The sequence below is a fragment of the Ochlerotatus camptorhynchus genome, unplaced genomic scaffold (genome assembly GCF_037179485.1).
Source record: "Ochlerotatus camptorhynchus isolate MF236.1 unplaced genomic scaffold, CSIRO-AGI_Acam_v1.1 ptg000261l, whole genome shotgun sequence".
NCBI classification, from domain to species: Eukaryota; Metazoa; Arthropoda; class Insecta; order Diptera; family Culicidae; genus Ochlerotatus; species Ochlerotatus camptorhynchus.
In genome coordinates this window covers 106,238-122,619 of record NW_027040751.1, presented here as the reverse complement: position 1 = coordinate 122,619, position 16,382 = coordinate 106,238, and the positions used below count along the sequence as shown (strand labels likewise).

The 16,382-nt window shown below is 37.5% G+C and overlaps 1 protein-coding gene across 2 annotated transcripts in view; it reads right to left on the bottom strand.

Annotated features, from left to right (window-relative positions):
* Positions 1-1,509: 1,509 nt before the first annotated feature.
* Positions 1,510-16,382, bottom strand: part of fzr (fizzy-related) — a 54,442-nt gene continuing 39,569 nt past the window's right edge. For both annotated transcript variants that reach the window (XM_065226804.1, XM_065226803.1), the window contains 3 exons: positions 8,527-8,760; positions 8,302-8,436; positions 1,510-2,677 (listed from right to left, as the gene is read on the bottom strand). In XM_065226804.1, the coding sequence (XP_065082876.1) occupies positions 1,985-2,677; positions 8,302-8,436; positions 8,527-8,760 (1,062 nt within the window). In that variant the 3' untranslated portion in view covers positions 1,510-1,984. The remainder of the gene's footprint in view (positions 2,678-8,301; positions 8,437-8,526; positions 8,761-16,382) is intronic.

Here is a 16,382-nt window from a genome sequence, read left to right as displayed (position 1 = left end):
GAAACTGTTAAACCTTATCGAAGAATTGTTCGACCTGAGTTGAAGAATTTCTCGTGATGGATTAAAAAATCGGTGCAAATTTATGGGCATTACCCCGCGTCCCTTGCGAAAAACTATTGATTATATATTTTCCTTATATTAAAAGAAGGGAATATTCCCTTCTTTTTCGTATATCCAAAGAATTAATTATTTTCTTTTGTTATATTTTCAAAGAAGGGAATATTCCCTTCTTTATCATATATTTAACGAATTAATGCTGTTCTCTTTTATACATTCAAAGAAGGGAATATTCCCTTCTTTATCGTATATCCAAAGAATTAATTATTTACAGCTTTTGGAAATGAATTCGGGGTAGTGTACTATTCAGGGTAACGGCGTTCGGGGTAGTGACATTCGGGGTAGTGTCATAAAACCATACTGCCGTTATACGCATAACTGTCCCATGTTCTATGCAATCCTTATGTCCAGTGGGACTCTTATGCGTATAACGGCAGTATAGGCCACACACTACGAAGGGGCGGGAACGAAATCTACAAGCAAGGATTTGGTTGGAAGACCGGCAGGACATCGCAGCAGAGGCAGGCTCAGATGCTTATGACGGCAGAGCCTCAACAAAGTAACTAGTTTGTACCACTGAAGGTTCGCAGGATACATGAGTGAGTGAGTGAGTATCAAACCAGGATGAATTTCTCAATACTTTTCACAAAACAACAAACAAGAACAGTAATTATTTTCAAAAAGCTTGTTTTCATCACCTTTTTCTAGAACACAGATTTTAATTTTCCGTTGCCGATTGCTTCTTTTCGGACAATCATTTTTGTATTACAGAATAAGAATTACTCCGCACAGCTGTTTACTAATAGCTGCTTTGTGTTTAGCATCTTGTTACGGCGCTTCTTCGATTTAGTTAGTACTTTGTTACATGCATTCCTTTGATAAACGCTTGTATCCGTTACGCATAAGAGATACCGGGCGATTGCATATGAAATTAAAATATTATACAAGAGTCACGAGTGTAGGAAAACATGGCTTAGAGGTACTATTTACAGATTAATTATAATCAATAACAATGCACGATTCACACTCGGCGAGATTCTCACACTTCTGCGCTGTTAGAAGAATCTTTTCAAATGTCAATCGCAGGACAGTACGACAAAGTAATTTACTCATTAATAGGAAGAAAAAACATCTCAAAGCTTTTCGCGGAAAGCGTTCTTGGGGAGAAGCTTTGATACTGTTTTTTATTCGGTCGTTATTCACTAGATTAGCTATTTTCGCGATTGATATCACTGTTATCGTTTTCTTTCAACAAAATTTACGAAAGTATAGTACTAACATGATCAATGTAAATAATAGCAGCTGATGTATCCAATTCAATTTAAATATATTATGCTTATGATTTGATAACAAATTAAATCAGTACTGTATTCACCCAAGCTCCAGACATTTTATTTTTCTATTCAGAGAAGTCGAAACAATCTCCTGATCGTTTTTTCCTTCAGATCTGGAGAAAATTTCAAGTTCTCTACACACCTAAAGCACCGGGTAAATTTACGATTATAAACTATATAAAAACAAACAAAGGGTTTTGTTTGCAAAAACATTCGTTCCTTCACGCTCTCCCTGTTAGAAAATACAATGTGTTACAATGTTCACTCTAAAGAAAATAAAAGATAACTCCTTGAATGCAATATAGAAAACTACAAATCTTCTCACTCGCAAATATAACTCTTTACCTCTCTTTACTATGAATTCGTATTCTATTTCTTCTAAAAAGAAAATTACAATCATACAAATATACACTAGCGTTAATAAATTAATGACAACTGATGATTTACGTCTAAACGAAAATAAGCCTGAAGGAAAGGGCCGAACAATGAAACATATGCTATAAATTTTGTCATTGATTGAGGACTGCACTAATGGAAGCATGGAACAATTTGTATCCCTATCAAGCTTGCTCCTTTCTAGGTCTAATGTCTACCTATCGAATGTTGGTAAATAAATTTAGAACACTTTTGTTTTCCTTCTGACTCCGCGCTTTGCTAAAAACATTCCAAAAACGAAGGGTTTCATCGCCGGCTCCGGTTACGATCGCTTCTCCATCGGGACTCAGTGCAAGATACAGAACCCGATAGGAATGCCCTGTCAGCTTGGCAACTTGCGTGAGCGATGGATATTTCCACACCAGGATCTGGTTCTGTGAATAGCCATGGGTGGACACCAGCTCCGAGGAATGTTTCGACCAGGCGAGATTGCAAACTTGAGACCCAGTGTCGACGCACTGCATCGGTTGCCCGGTGAGAGTATTCCAGAAGCGTATACAACGATCTGCCGTACCGCCTCCGCTGGCGAGTAGCCCATGGTGGTGAGGTGACCACGCAATCGCTTTCACTGCAGCCATGTGCTCCGAGTACGATTGAACGGGATTGGATGAATGCTGGTTCCATACGTATAGCCTATTGTCATTGCCGCCGCTGGCTAGGTATTGATTATCCGGGGACCATTTGAGACCGCACACCTCCTGCCTATGGCCGACCAAACGTCGCTCGGATACCTGAGCTGGAGTTCGAGTATCCCGCTGCATGATCAGGCGATCTCGAGACCCGCTCGAGAGGACATCACCGTTCCAAGCTAGTGCACCTACGCGGGCCGAATGACCTTGCAATTTGTTAACCTGTGATTGAAGTAAGAGGGAAAAATGTAGGCATTAAGCAATTGAGTGCGTCACGCACTTTTTTTTTCTAAGCGGATAAGATTAGCAGTCTCACAAAAAAAATGCGAATCCAGTTAGGAAGGTGTCACTGTCCATTCAAGTCACGTTTCGCAATACAATATATAAAAAAAACGGGTGCGTAAGAAAAGTGTTCGTTATTTATTTTTTGCAAACTCTGAATGGTGTCATCAGTGAGCAGTGCGTGAAACCATCGAGTACCTATAACTTGTATGTCGTCTTGATAGATGCGCATTTACCACTTCAGTGACTGGGTGGGTAAATAAAGAAAAGTTTTTTTTTTATTTGGACATCGCATTTCTCTTACGCGACGAATCTTGTGGATCATGGCAGGTTATCATCAAAAGTTAATCTTTCCTAGTGTATGGCATTTTCCTTCTGTAAAGCATTCCTATGAACAATCAAGAGGCTAACATCCATAATCCATAAATAGTGTTCTGCATAGAAATACAATTTTTATGGAGTAAATTTCTAGAAATATATGCATAAGATTATTAAGGATAATCCAGAAAGCATATGTAATTCTGAAGTTCTGTACTAGGTTCAAAATTCTAAGAGAAACATTAAAGATACTGAACTATAATAAACTATAACAAATATTCAATATTAAAATTATACGTTAATGTTCCATGCAAATTCCCGATTATTTCCCTGTTGCTTACGATTCCCGGTTGACTCCCGGTTACCCTCGGTTTTTTCCGCTTCAGTGCTGCAATACAAAAAAAAATGCAAAAAGTTCAATGTAACATTGACCGATTCGATTTTCTCTGCAAGTCTCCAGTCCTTATAACTTTATTTCATAGCACACGTGATATTGGAACAACATATCATACTTGATATTGATTTTACAAGCTCCTTTGATTATTGTAAGAGTATTCACAATATGCAAAAATCAAGTTCAGACTCGACACAAAAATGATTCCGATGCGCATTGTTTTCTTAGCAAGAGAAAGTATAGTTTGCTATCTGTGTCTGCCAGCAAGGGCGTAGCGAGGTTTCGAGCTAGGGGGAGAGGCGAAAAAAAATTCTATGGAAAATTTGGCCGAATGCCATTTTACCGAAAGCCTTTGTGTTGCTGGGTTTAGGGGGAAGCTACCCCCTCTGGCTACGCCTATGGCTTCAAGCAGTGATGCAAGTTTCGGGTCGCGTTCGGGTGTAAAATAAAAATCTTGAAACTCAAACTCACAGTTTTGTGAGAATTGCAGCTGGTGACTTTTGTTAGCTTGATATTCGCAGCTACGGCATCACAACTTGTAATATCATCCGCAGTTGTTTGCCTATTGATTTTTGTCTACGAAAATCAAGCGTGATCATGGTGAAAAATATCACCATGATCACGCTTGATTTTTGTAGACAAAAATCAACAGGCAAACAACTGCGGATGATATTACAAGTTGTGATACCGTTTTTTTTTTTTGGATAAAGTAGAAATTGTCGATGGTGGTGTTTACCTCACTATGTCATCTGACAGAAGTCTAGCATACCAACAGAAAAATCTCTGAACTTCTCAAACTTATCTTTATATTTACTAATTTTTTCTGACGAAGTCATCGCGAACATCTCTAAAATGAGTGCACATCTTAAAACATCCCACTGAAGCCCTAAGAACTCTGTCGGTACGTCATTCAAGTCTAGAATTGTGTCCGGCCGAATGTCCTTTTACCAAATGCCATTTGGCCGATTGTCTTGTGGTCGAATACTAGTTACTTTAACACTACTGAGTCATTCGTGACTTATCTTGGGATGAGATTTGAACTCGTGACTTTGGCGTGGGAGGCATGGATGTTAACCACTACGACGGGGTTTGTCCCTAAGAAGTCATCTATTTTCAAACAATAATACATTGCTGATTTGAAATCAGAGGGCAGAAGGAAAGAAGTGCATCTGACATACATAAATGGACTCTGTTATAATATAATAAGAGCCTACACACTTATCAACCCTCTTCTTTGCCCCTCTTAAAGTGTCTACGCACAACCCCTTATGTAAATAGCGTACATAAAATTTTGCTCAAAGTATCGATAAGGGAGCATGCCTTATGTCACGTTCTTCCTATACCTAATGCATTGCTTGTTACGCATTTGTTAACGCCCCTAGCTCAGGTTTTCAGGATTATCACTTGAACTCATTTCCTTTTAACCACCTAATATGAAATTGAGAAAAGGAAATATTGTATGAATCCAGATCCCAAGCTTAATGGAATTTTACGATCTAGGACTTGGAGATTTTTCATTTCCATTTCATTTCCTCGATCTATGCACTGGACATCAATTTAAAGGCGTTCTTGTCGAGCAAAGACAATTAAAACATTATCTCAAGATCCTTTACTTTTCAAAATTCTGAAGTTTCTGATAAAACTCAGTAGGAAAACTTCCAATATAGGAAAAGTTCCACGGAGTGATAATTCAACCGTAATGTCGAGGCACTCACAAAACGTCAGCATTACAGGTGATGAATTTCATATTCTTCGAATTATTGTTCATGTTGACACTGCAAAAGGAGGTTGAAAAATATAAGAATGAGGTTTTAAAGTATGAAGCGAAACAAAAAATAAAAATACTTTAAGGAGATTTTTCTGTTCTCGTATGTATTTGACAGCGCCAATGTAGCATACAATGAGGTTATAATGTGTTTTATCCCGTTTGGAAAATTGGACGAGAAATTAGAAATTAGAAATTTTAAGATATTTTCCTTCTTATAACCTCATATAATTATTCATTCATTTCATGAGAAGTACTTTCGGAATAAATCAGTTTTTGGCCAAACGGCGTTCGACCAAATGACATTCGATCAAACGACATTCGGCTAAATGACCCGGATGACCGTCCAGGATAGTTTAATCTTTTTTTCAACAGTATTACTACTTTCTTTTTTATTAAACATCAGTGGTAAAACGTTATGCATGGTCACTTAGAATCTGGACGTTATGCATGGTCACTTAGAAATTCTCGTGATTGATTTGAAATTGAAAAATATTAAGTAATCAATTTGTAGCGTTTTTGTTGCACTTTCATAGAAAAATGTCAGAAACATAAGTCCATTGTCCAAACTTTTATTGAAATTGATATTTTTCTAACATCCAAAAATTACTCTGCCAGTTTTCTTCAACGTCGGCTTGACAATTTCCCAAAATTATTAGATTGGGCAGAATTGGAGCCGATAAAATCCACTCCGTTGTCACAATGCTCACTACAGGGTGTCTACTAATTTTGCTAAATAAAAATCCCTGAGATTTCCAGATGTATTCATTATTTCAATAATAATTACAATTTTTTACTTCAAACGGGATGACAAGAGGATCGACCGAGCTGTAGAAAGCGAACGCTGTCCAATGAAACAATTGACCAGTTTTTTGAGCTGTGCTATTGAAAAAAGGTGGTTTGTTCAATAAAAATTAAAAACAATACCAAGTCAAATGGTCACAGCACAGCGAAAAGTAGCCGCAGGTCAGTCCCATTAGGAAAGATATATGATTTCAATAAAATAATCTATAAAACAACGTCACAGCTATGTTTTTAGGCTTGCTTATATAGAATTAAGAATGTTAGACAACATATCGCATCATAAGATTTGACTCAAACAGAGTCTGTACTTATCCGGATGTGACCAATATAGTTCTTACGACCCTCAATATGACCGCCAATGGAATTTTCATGTGATTTTAAGCGTCGTATGATGGATTTAGATTTGAAAGATTTTACCACTTCCTCGGGGATATCCGGAACATGTCCGGGGGCGACCAACATGTTGATGGTTACTCATCATGACTCTTATTGATCTTATTTTAAAATTATCATGTGAATTGATTTATTACATGGTGGGTTTGGCTCGCCGGAATATGTTCAGGCCATAGCTCCAGAATCAGCGGAACGATTCCAATAGCATTTAATAGCGTTCTATGGGACCATGGTATCTACTGTTCAATACTGTGCTAAACTAATGCAGCAGCGTCATGATATTGTCACTGACTTGCAGTTATGTTTCTTACTGACGTTAAATGTAATCGCAAGTCAGTCCCACTTTCAGTCAGATTTTGGCCATAAAATAAAAATTTCACGATATTTTATCCAATATTTTTTACTAAACTTGATGCATTCTATCACATTGCACGTTTTATTTTCATAATTATCCCTCTAAAGTGTTAAATGAGAAAACCTGTTAAATCTTCGAACGCCGTTTTCTCATTTCCAGCTTTTTACAGATGAGACTGATTTGCGGTTATGGGCAATACTCAATAATGCTACTCTAGGCAGTCAAGGCATTAGTTGTTCAATAATCTTTGGTTCAATGATCAATAATTACCATGCTATTCCAAGTCATTAAAAATTCTTCCATCCAAACAAGATCATATTACTGGTTCTCATTCCTAAGCATTACATTAGGAAACGATTGGAACGAAGAATTGATGGCTATAAAATTTCTGAAAAAAATGTAAGCTATATGATAAGATATAATCGAATTTACTGCAAAGAGGCGAATGAACCCGTTGGTTTAAAACCTCTATAATAAAAAAAAAATATATATATATATTTAACTGGTTCTCATTGAGTAACTGATTCTTTGAGAATATCAGGCTTAACTATTTACAATTCATGCATTTACGCAAAAACGTTTCAATCCAGAAGTGTGTTTTTTGTTGAACCCAACAAGAACCAGCATCCTCGCAGAGACGCACAAATCTGTCACTTGTAGGTAAATTTGGTTGGACCCAACATCCATTAAGAGACGCACTAACCAAATTGGAGGTTATATTTTGTTACAATCAACAACGTCAAGCATATACTCAAAGACAGCACACATATCATCATCCAGAAGCCATGAAGATCTGAAAATTGAACTCAATAGATGTTTGTTTGCGCTTCCGAGTACCATTTTCAGCTTCATAAATGAAGTAGATCATCAGTTGTGTGTCCGAATGCGACCCCATGCTGTATTTATCCAGCGAACATTTTTGATGAGGAATTAAATTGAAATTGGTAAATTGAGCGGAAAACTAGCTCATCAAGCTCATGTCGGCTCCTATTTATTCAGCTTTAAATAGACCGTTGACCAAAATGAGATTTTCGAATGATCTGAAAAACGGGACAACATTGCATTTGAATACATATAACCCGTTGACAAGAAATAACAGGGATTGTAACCCTTTGGTTCCAGTGAGTCATTTTGCATCGGATGAACACAGACTAACTGCTCATATTTGCGTGCTCGAGTGACATCCAACATTCGAGAGCAGAAGAATTGAGCGCAAATAAATGTCAATTAAAGATACTGCTTCTGATCCTCTTTTGTGCAATATTTGCTTACAACGACGAATGGAATAAACAAAATGAGTGCATTAAAATCCGCTGTTTTATGAAGTGGCCAGAATTGGCCGGTGAATGTGCGCTACTTGTCAAAGATCATCAAGAGGCTACTCGCTTCAATGTATTTGCGCTTTCGGTCGTATGCGACGTCTTCCCTCGGGAATGTTTACCATCTTCAAACAGTCAATATTTGCACACTATCCGAGGGAACGTGTTTCATTTCACCGCGATTACTATACATTATGGCATACTGGAGGAACATACCTGTTTGCTAGCGGCCACGTCCCACACGGTGACGTAGCCATGATGCGTCCCCACAGCCAGCTGATGCCCTCGTTCACTCCATGAAACTGATGTGACAGTGTTCGCATCGGAGCTCAAGTCGCACAGCCGTGTCACCTGAAAACGCAAATATAGTAGACATTAGCGAACGATTGCAGCGTCGAGACCGGATACACCGCTGATAAGAAGCTGGGTTACTCAACTCACCTGACTGGTGCAGGCACTCCATAGGTAAACACAGCTACCCAACCCCACCGCCAGCACATTCTGGGCAGACCAGTCAACCAGGTTCAGGTAGAAGTCGTCCTGCAGCTCAGGCGCGTCTAACACTTTGAAGGGTATTTTCGAAATTTTGCGGGTGGCCTTTCGCGGCGATCGCAGCAATTTTTGACTCTTGATGCTAACCGGTGACAGCGAGTACGGACATTGTTCGTTGTAGTCCTAGAGGAAAGAGAGAAAGGGAGAGGTTTAGTAAATAGCAATAGCAAATGCAACTGATAATAAGAGTGTGCACTTTGATCTTGATGTATTGTCGTTAACAGCTGAAAACTGAAAAAAAAACCACTAGCGAAAATCGAATTTTCTCTCGTTCCACTTTTCAACTCTAATGGCAATATTTGAGTCAGTGCACTGCCACAGCAAGTACAGAAGCCACAACACAACGACGGAGAATGCATATCAAGCAAAAGCGGTTGTTTTGATAAGCAAGTATATGCCGTCTGTATGGTACGGTACAGACTGTATTCGAATACAATATGAGCTAGTTTAATCTACATATGGATGCAGATCGGATGCATTTATGTAAACTTGAAATGAATTCAATAATTTCCAGTGAAGGTTTGCCGATACTTCTACTGGGTATGTGAAAGAGTCGTTTTCAGATTATATTTCTTTTTTGTCTACATAGGGTAGAGCGCTACTTCGTCGTAATCGCCCATTTCCGTTCTATCGATCAAAAAAGATTAAAAATATCAATTATTTCACCGTGCACAAATCAATAATAGGTTTGTTCCGATGCGTTAGTTCATTAGCTACAACATAAATCCTGTTAGAGCGGATTGTATGAATATTTACGCTCATTGTTCTCAAAACAAAAGAAGCGCTCCTAGCGAATCCCCTTTTTCTTCCGTAGGACGAAGAAAATCTAATGGCGTTTCAATGCGTTAGGACGGAATTGAAACTCGTAGAACGAATTTTGAATCAAGAAGCAGTATTATATTTTAAACAATATCTCAACAATTCGTGCCTCTTTGTCAAATCTAACGATACGTATAGAAAGGTGAATAAATTTAGAAGTCATCTTAGACAGAAATATTCAATTTTTTGTTTAAACTAGTTCAGAAAAGAGAGGCAAAGCGCGGGTTGTGCTTAGTAGGACGGAAATTAGATCAAAAACCCTATGATCATAATATGATAACATCTAGATTTGAATACAGATTTGCCCAAAATATGCTCTTGTTTATCACTAACGAAAGAATTTGCCTACCTGATTTCAAGGAGGGACACAAGCCTAGAATTTGTTGTTAAACCGATTCACTTAGCATCTTGACTGCCTATAATAGCATATTAGTGCTATATGCAAAAAAGTTGATGTTAACAAAACGACAGTCGACCAAAATTATATTTTTTTCTTTTGGTTTTAAACAGTTGCAGTGAAGCTAACATGTTATATGTTATGAGTCATACATATAGGGTAAGGTGGAAAATATGGGTCAGCTATTTAGTATATTTATTAATTTATTTGTTTGACAAAATCAACCAATGATGGTTTGTTTTTTCATACTGTTGACGTTGACAATAAAATATATAAATAAATCAAGTAGGTGATCCATCTTTCCCCATCTTACCCTACTTGCCATGTCCACAGATGATCTGTTCAACAAGTGGAATATATAATTCAATTTCGCTTGATAAACGCACCGGAATAAATTTCAATACACAATCACGTTAGGGTGATCACCTATTTGTTGTTACAACTCGCACACACGACGTAAACGGAAACCCATATCGCATTTCACCAAACAACTAAATTCTCACTGAACATGCTTCGCTGCACATTCATTCTGAATGTTATCGAGTTGCATTTTGACACCCCTACGACACCGTGGAGACATCGAAAGTAGTTCTAAAGTTCAATAAAACTGCAAAAAGTGCATCGACAATACTACCGCGGTAGAAACGAGTACGTAGCCTATAGTAGCTAATGGTAGCAGTAAGCAGCGTTCGTTGACTTCATTGGACGGTGTTGTGTTGTTGCAGCAATTTTTACGCCTCCTGTACCTTGGGAGTTTCGATTTCGGTTTCCACATTTGTGGGGAAATAATAAATAACAAATGAGTAATATTGAGGCTCACTTCTTAGCATTTTAGATTATTCCAATTTCACAAACAGCATCGAAGCTCTTTGCTTAAACTGCAGTTTTTAACACCATTGATCATTCGCAGTTAAGGGTGGTCATGGTTTTCAGACCGGGTGAGGTAAAAATCTCAATTTTCGAATGTTAAAATTCTGCATTGTTTTCAATTATTTCCTAATATACCTATTACATTTCTATTTACAATGCATTGCAATGTTATGATGCTTGTATTGATGATATTTTTCATGATAACTTACTTTTTGTAGAACTCTTCAGTTGTACATTTACACTGTAAAAGGTAGTAAAGAGTAGTTACCAATATTTGTCACTTTCGGTAAAAAAGTGACCAAATTGCTCTCGGATTACGGTGCTTGATGACTCGCAGAACGATTATTACCTACAGTTGCAAATGGATCCCATATTTCCCACAATACAATTTCGCTAAAAACAGCGATAAATCGCAGAGAAATTACACACTTTCCGTTCCAAAGATTGCATTTGCCAGTTGGGCTGGTAGTTAACGAATTAACAAAATCATTCTTTTTATCAGCTGGACTAATCTAATTTATTAGGTCCCGTTGGAATGAGGTGGTTGCATTGTTGTGCTCAAGCTTCCGGTTAGATGCAAGGAAAAAAAAAGAACGCAACAGACAAAACCACCCGCTACTGCTGCACCAATTTGGATGCAACATTAATTTCCATTTAGGTAAATGAAACGGTGCTGCTCTATCCTATCTCTTCCACCGTTTGATACATTCGATAATAAAATATAATTGACCGTGACTTTCTGACACAGACAGGCAGGTTGTCGACGTTGACTGACTGTGTCGCTAATTGAAGCGTTTAAATTTTGGGCGTGGACCTAAGTTTTCCCCTTCTTCTCTAGATGGCAGAAACGTCGAAAAAGGTCAAACGGATCAAAGGCAGATTTGAATTTACGAATTGCTTTGCATTAGATTTTTTGTTTGTTTATAGTGTTAGGTGTGGAAGGTTTCCGGTAATTACATTGACGACGCAAGTGGTTAATCACCGTTTAAATAATTCGCTATTAAAATTAATCGTAAAATGTCTTTAATATGATTTTATTCACTAAACCACTGTTGTCGCAATCGTATTCTGATGAATTCACCAGAACTGTTTCGAAATACATCAATTTTCTTGGTGGCAAGTTAATTTCCATTTTGAAATTCCTGGATTTTTCCTGGTTTTCCTGGTCAATGATTTGAAAACTTTCTGGTTTTAAAAACCATGTATTTAAAAAACTATTTTTAATAAAAAAATAAAGTGAATCCTTGTACCATCATTCTTCGCGCAATGCGGAATTTCACAAACCAAAATAGGTATTAAGGTTCTTGTTAATGCCCGTGAAATCTTTATCTGATTGTTTACTGTAAAGAAGCTAGTAGGGAGCCGCGCTACTTCGTCGTATCATGGCGCCTATTTCCGTTCTATGTGCTAAAACTATAATAGCAAAGCGTTTTCACTCATGTTTTTGCAAAAATATCTTGTATAATTACGATTGACACTGAAACATTTGCGATAACCCGTAAAATGAGCGATTTTAGGGATATCGGACAAAGAAAAGCTGAGATACGACGGCTAGCGCGGAGCCCTATCTAATGTCTGAAATTTAGAGATCTATAAGCCCCTGCGATTTTTTTAAATTTATTATTGAGATTTTTAGCCAACGGGCTAGTTTATCTCAACGTGAAATTGCGAATTGTGATATGAATGAGGACTGTTTAAACAAACCTTTGCTTCTAACAATTTTACGGATTTCCAGTTGGTTTAAATTTTCCGCAAATTGTCAACGATTAAGGATCTTATTTAGCGGAATTTTGATTACAACATGATTTCAAAATCATATGATTAAAAGATTTCATAAACAACGCTGGTTTAATAACTCTTATTATTAAAAAGACTGACTGCTGAAGTTCAAAGAAACTCCCTAAAGTTCGTAGAACTTTCCTGAAGCGTTAAGGTCTTTCCTGAAAGGTTCATTGAAGTTTGTATTGCCTGTATTTAATGGACTTCCCCGAAGTTCGAACGACTTTTTTTAAGATCTCAGGACTTCCCTGAAGTTCGGAGTTTTTTGAAATTCATAGAAATTTCCTAAATATCGTAGAAGTACCACGAAGTTCGTAGAAATTCTCAGAAGTTTGTAAGACTTCCTTCAAGTTCGAAGAACTTTCTCGAAGATCTGAGGACTTCCCTGAAGTTTGAAGGACTTAACTGAATATATGAGGACCCTAAATTTAGAAGAGCTTCCCTGAAGTTCATAAGGCTTTAAATATCGAAGGGTTTTCCAAAAGTTTGTGGGTCTTTCCTTAGTTTCTTGGAAATTCCCTGAAGTTTGGAGAGCTCCCATGAATTTCGTAGGACTACCTGTAGTTCAATCGACTTCTCGGAAGTTCTAGGAACTTTTTTGAGCTCGGAAAAAAATCCATAAGTGTCATAGGACTATCCTTAAGTTTTAAGTAATGCCTAAATGTCGTAGAAGTTACATTAAATCTGTAGAAAATTCTGTAAAATTCGTAGTTATTCCCCAAAGATTAAAGGACTTCCCTGAAGTTCGTAAGACTTCTCTAAAATTTGTAGAAGGTTCGGAGAGATTTCCTGACTATCGTAGGTCATCACAGTAGTTCACAGGATTTTCCTGAAACTTGTAAGACTTTCCCGAATTTTGTAGAACTTGCATGAAGTTCGAAGTTCTGAAGGTTCGGAGAGATTTCCTGACCGTCGTGGGTCATCACAGTAGTTCACAGGATTTTCCTGAAACATGTAAGACTTTCCCGAATTTTGTAGAACTTGCATGAAGTTCAAAGGCCTTATCTGAAGTTTTTAAAAATAGAACTTTTTTATTGAACATGTTGAACAGCTACTTCAAAGTTGTTACGCGTCGGCCTTGCTTAAGTCTGCTATCAATTAAGCACAAATCATACATGCAATTGATTCGAGAAAAAAAAAATTAAATTAAAAATAAATACAAAATATATTTACTAAATTCTCAGGGTTAATTTTGTTCATCAATGTTTAGTTGTGTGAAAGATTTAGCTTGAACAAAATTGTTAGTGTTGACCTGATTATAAAAAGAAACTTTGACATACATAATATTTAAAACCTATTTAAATTATACAAACAAGATTATTTTCCTGGTGGACTTATGAAATTTCCGGTTTTTCCTGGTGAGAATAAATTCCCGACTTTTTCCCGGATTTCCTGGTTCACTTGCCACCCTGCTCCACCCACCCCTCTTATTATGCCACAATTTCAAAAGTTAAAGCTAGTTTAATGATAGTTTCATGAGAATTTCTTAGAGAATTCATAAGAATTTTGAAGAAAATTTTAAGAAATTTCCGGGAGGGTTGCAAAGAAGATTCTCAGGGAATTCTGAGCATATTTCCGAAGAAATTCTGTGTAGTTTTTCAGAAAATTTAAACAAATTTTAATTATTTCAGGAACGAAGGGTAATGTAAATAATTTGTTTTTTAAAGATATATTTTAGTCTTAGGTGAAATCCTAGGAAATTTTGGAAGAATACTTTAAAAAATTCTAAAGTGCATACCCTGATATTTCTGAGGAATATTCCTAGGGAATTTAAAAGACAGTTTTATAGAGAGAGAAATTAAAGCCCATTTTCGCGAGAACTATTAATAAATAATACGAACATAAATGCAGAGTGAATATCAAATGTTTTCTGAAGAGTATTCTCAATGTGTTCGGCTGAGACTGTTAGGGTACAACAAAGGTAACTATAAGATTATTGTCTTCGATTGAGAGGAAATCACAAGATCCTGGTCTAAGAAAACCGTTGAAGATTATAAGGCTAGACATTTTTGAAAAGTATAACAGTGAGATGTGTGAGCTCTTAAACTTGAAAAATACCTCTATACGCCAGACGTCAATTCAATATCAAGTGCAGGCATTCTCTAGATTCTGTGACATGAAAAGTTTGTAAGGTTCTAAAATTAACAAACATATTCAAAATGTCCGACTTTGTGTAAAAACTGGTAGGCAATACCAGCGCCGGCCGCGCCCGAACACAGGTCAAGAAAGGAATGGGAAGGATTGTGTTGACATGACACTCGCTTTGATGGAAGCCGAGAACACCTCTGCACTTCCACGAGGAATCACTGGGATGTTGGATAAGAGGGTTGGGTTTGCAGCAGGGTTCGTTTTGGTAAACGATAAGCTGAATTGATGTCCTAACGATCATATAACGCGAAGGAGCTTGGGACTAAATCCACGGTCTTCTGCTCAGTAAGCAAAATCGTTTGCCACTAGGCAGACGAGCACCTTTTTAATCACCGAGTTGCTGTTATTACCATGTAGTCATATTAACAAATAAAACGATTGACGAATCTTGAATGTGGATGGGCCTGAGATTAGACTCATGATGTTCTGCTCAGTAAACAAAAACCACCGAGCCCCTCATATCACATAATACCGTTGCTCAAATTTGTGTATCCATTCAAACCCGGAAGAAACGACAACAACGAGTTTCGCAAAATACACGATACACAAGCGATTTTACCATAAATCTCTTTGATATGTAAGGACCTGGGACCGCGTTTTTCTGCTCAGTAAGCAGGCCACTGTAACCGACGATCTTTCAAATCCGAAAACTAAAAACTACGGAAAAGTACTTAGGCCTTCATTAAGTTCCACTTTCACGCGACGTTCAATGACAGAGTCCTATCCAGGATTACATCTGAAAAATCCAAATCTGGCCAACGCCCACCTAAACCTGTTCTAATCCACCTGAAATGACTAACGAATAGAAGACTTTGACTACCCAGCCATGCAATAGTCTCATTCCGTGCCTTATGGCAACTTGATGATTCTATTGCGCTCATCTTTTGGCACCACCCAGGGGAGACTTGGTCCTGTACCCAATGCTTAACTTATCTCCATTCCACTCAGCTACTCGCAATTTCTTGTGATATAGTGGGCGGAATATTATTATATGAGACAATTCAATGCAGACGTCTCCAAATTTGGGAGATCGACATGTAATCGGTGAGTTACCACGATAGTTGCTATTCAACAACTCGACAACGTCCCATCGTCAACGCATGCTATGAGAATTTCCCATTGCAGACGCCAACGAAATGACGTCATCGAGCTATCGATCAACTACCCTGGTTATCGCCTGGTACCTTATAGCACGATGCTAGGAGGCTAACCGGAAGAATCGATGAGCTACCTCTCCCCCCCTGAATATTTACGCTCATTGTTCTCAACACAATCTCCTTTTTCTACGTTTATCCGTATGACGAAGAAAATCTAATGGCGTTTCACGGAATTGAAACTCGTAGAACGAATTTAGAATCAAGAAGCAGTATTAGATTATAAACAATATCTCAACAATTTGTGACTCTTTATCAAATCCAACGGTACGTATGGAAAGGTGAATAAATTCATCTTTGACAGAAATATTTTTTTTTGTTTAAACTCGTTCAGAAAAGAGAGGTTAAGCGCGGGTTGTGCTTAGGAGAACGGAAATTAGATCAAAAACCCTATCTGCGACTTAGAAATTGTAGAACTAGGACTCTCACTGGAATCATTGAGAAAAATTATCACGATCTTGAACTTCACAAATTTTCGAAATTCTGTGACATTGCTAGATTTTTTAAAGCTCGGATTTTATTTCTGGAAATGTTAAGTATTCCTAGCTTGTAGAAATATTCAAGATTCGACTAAGCAT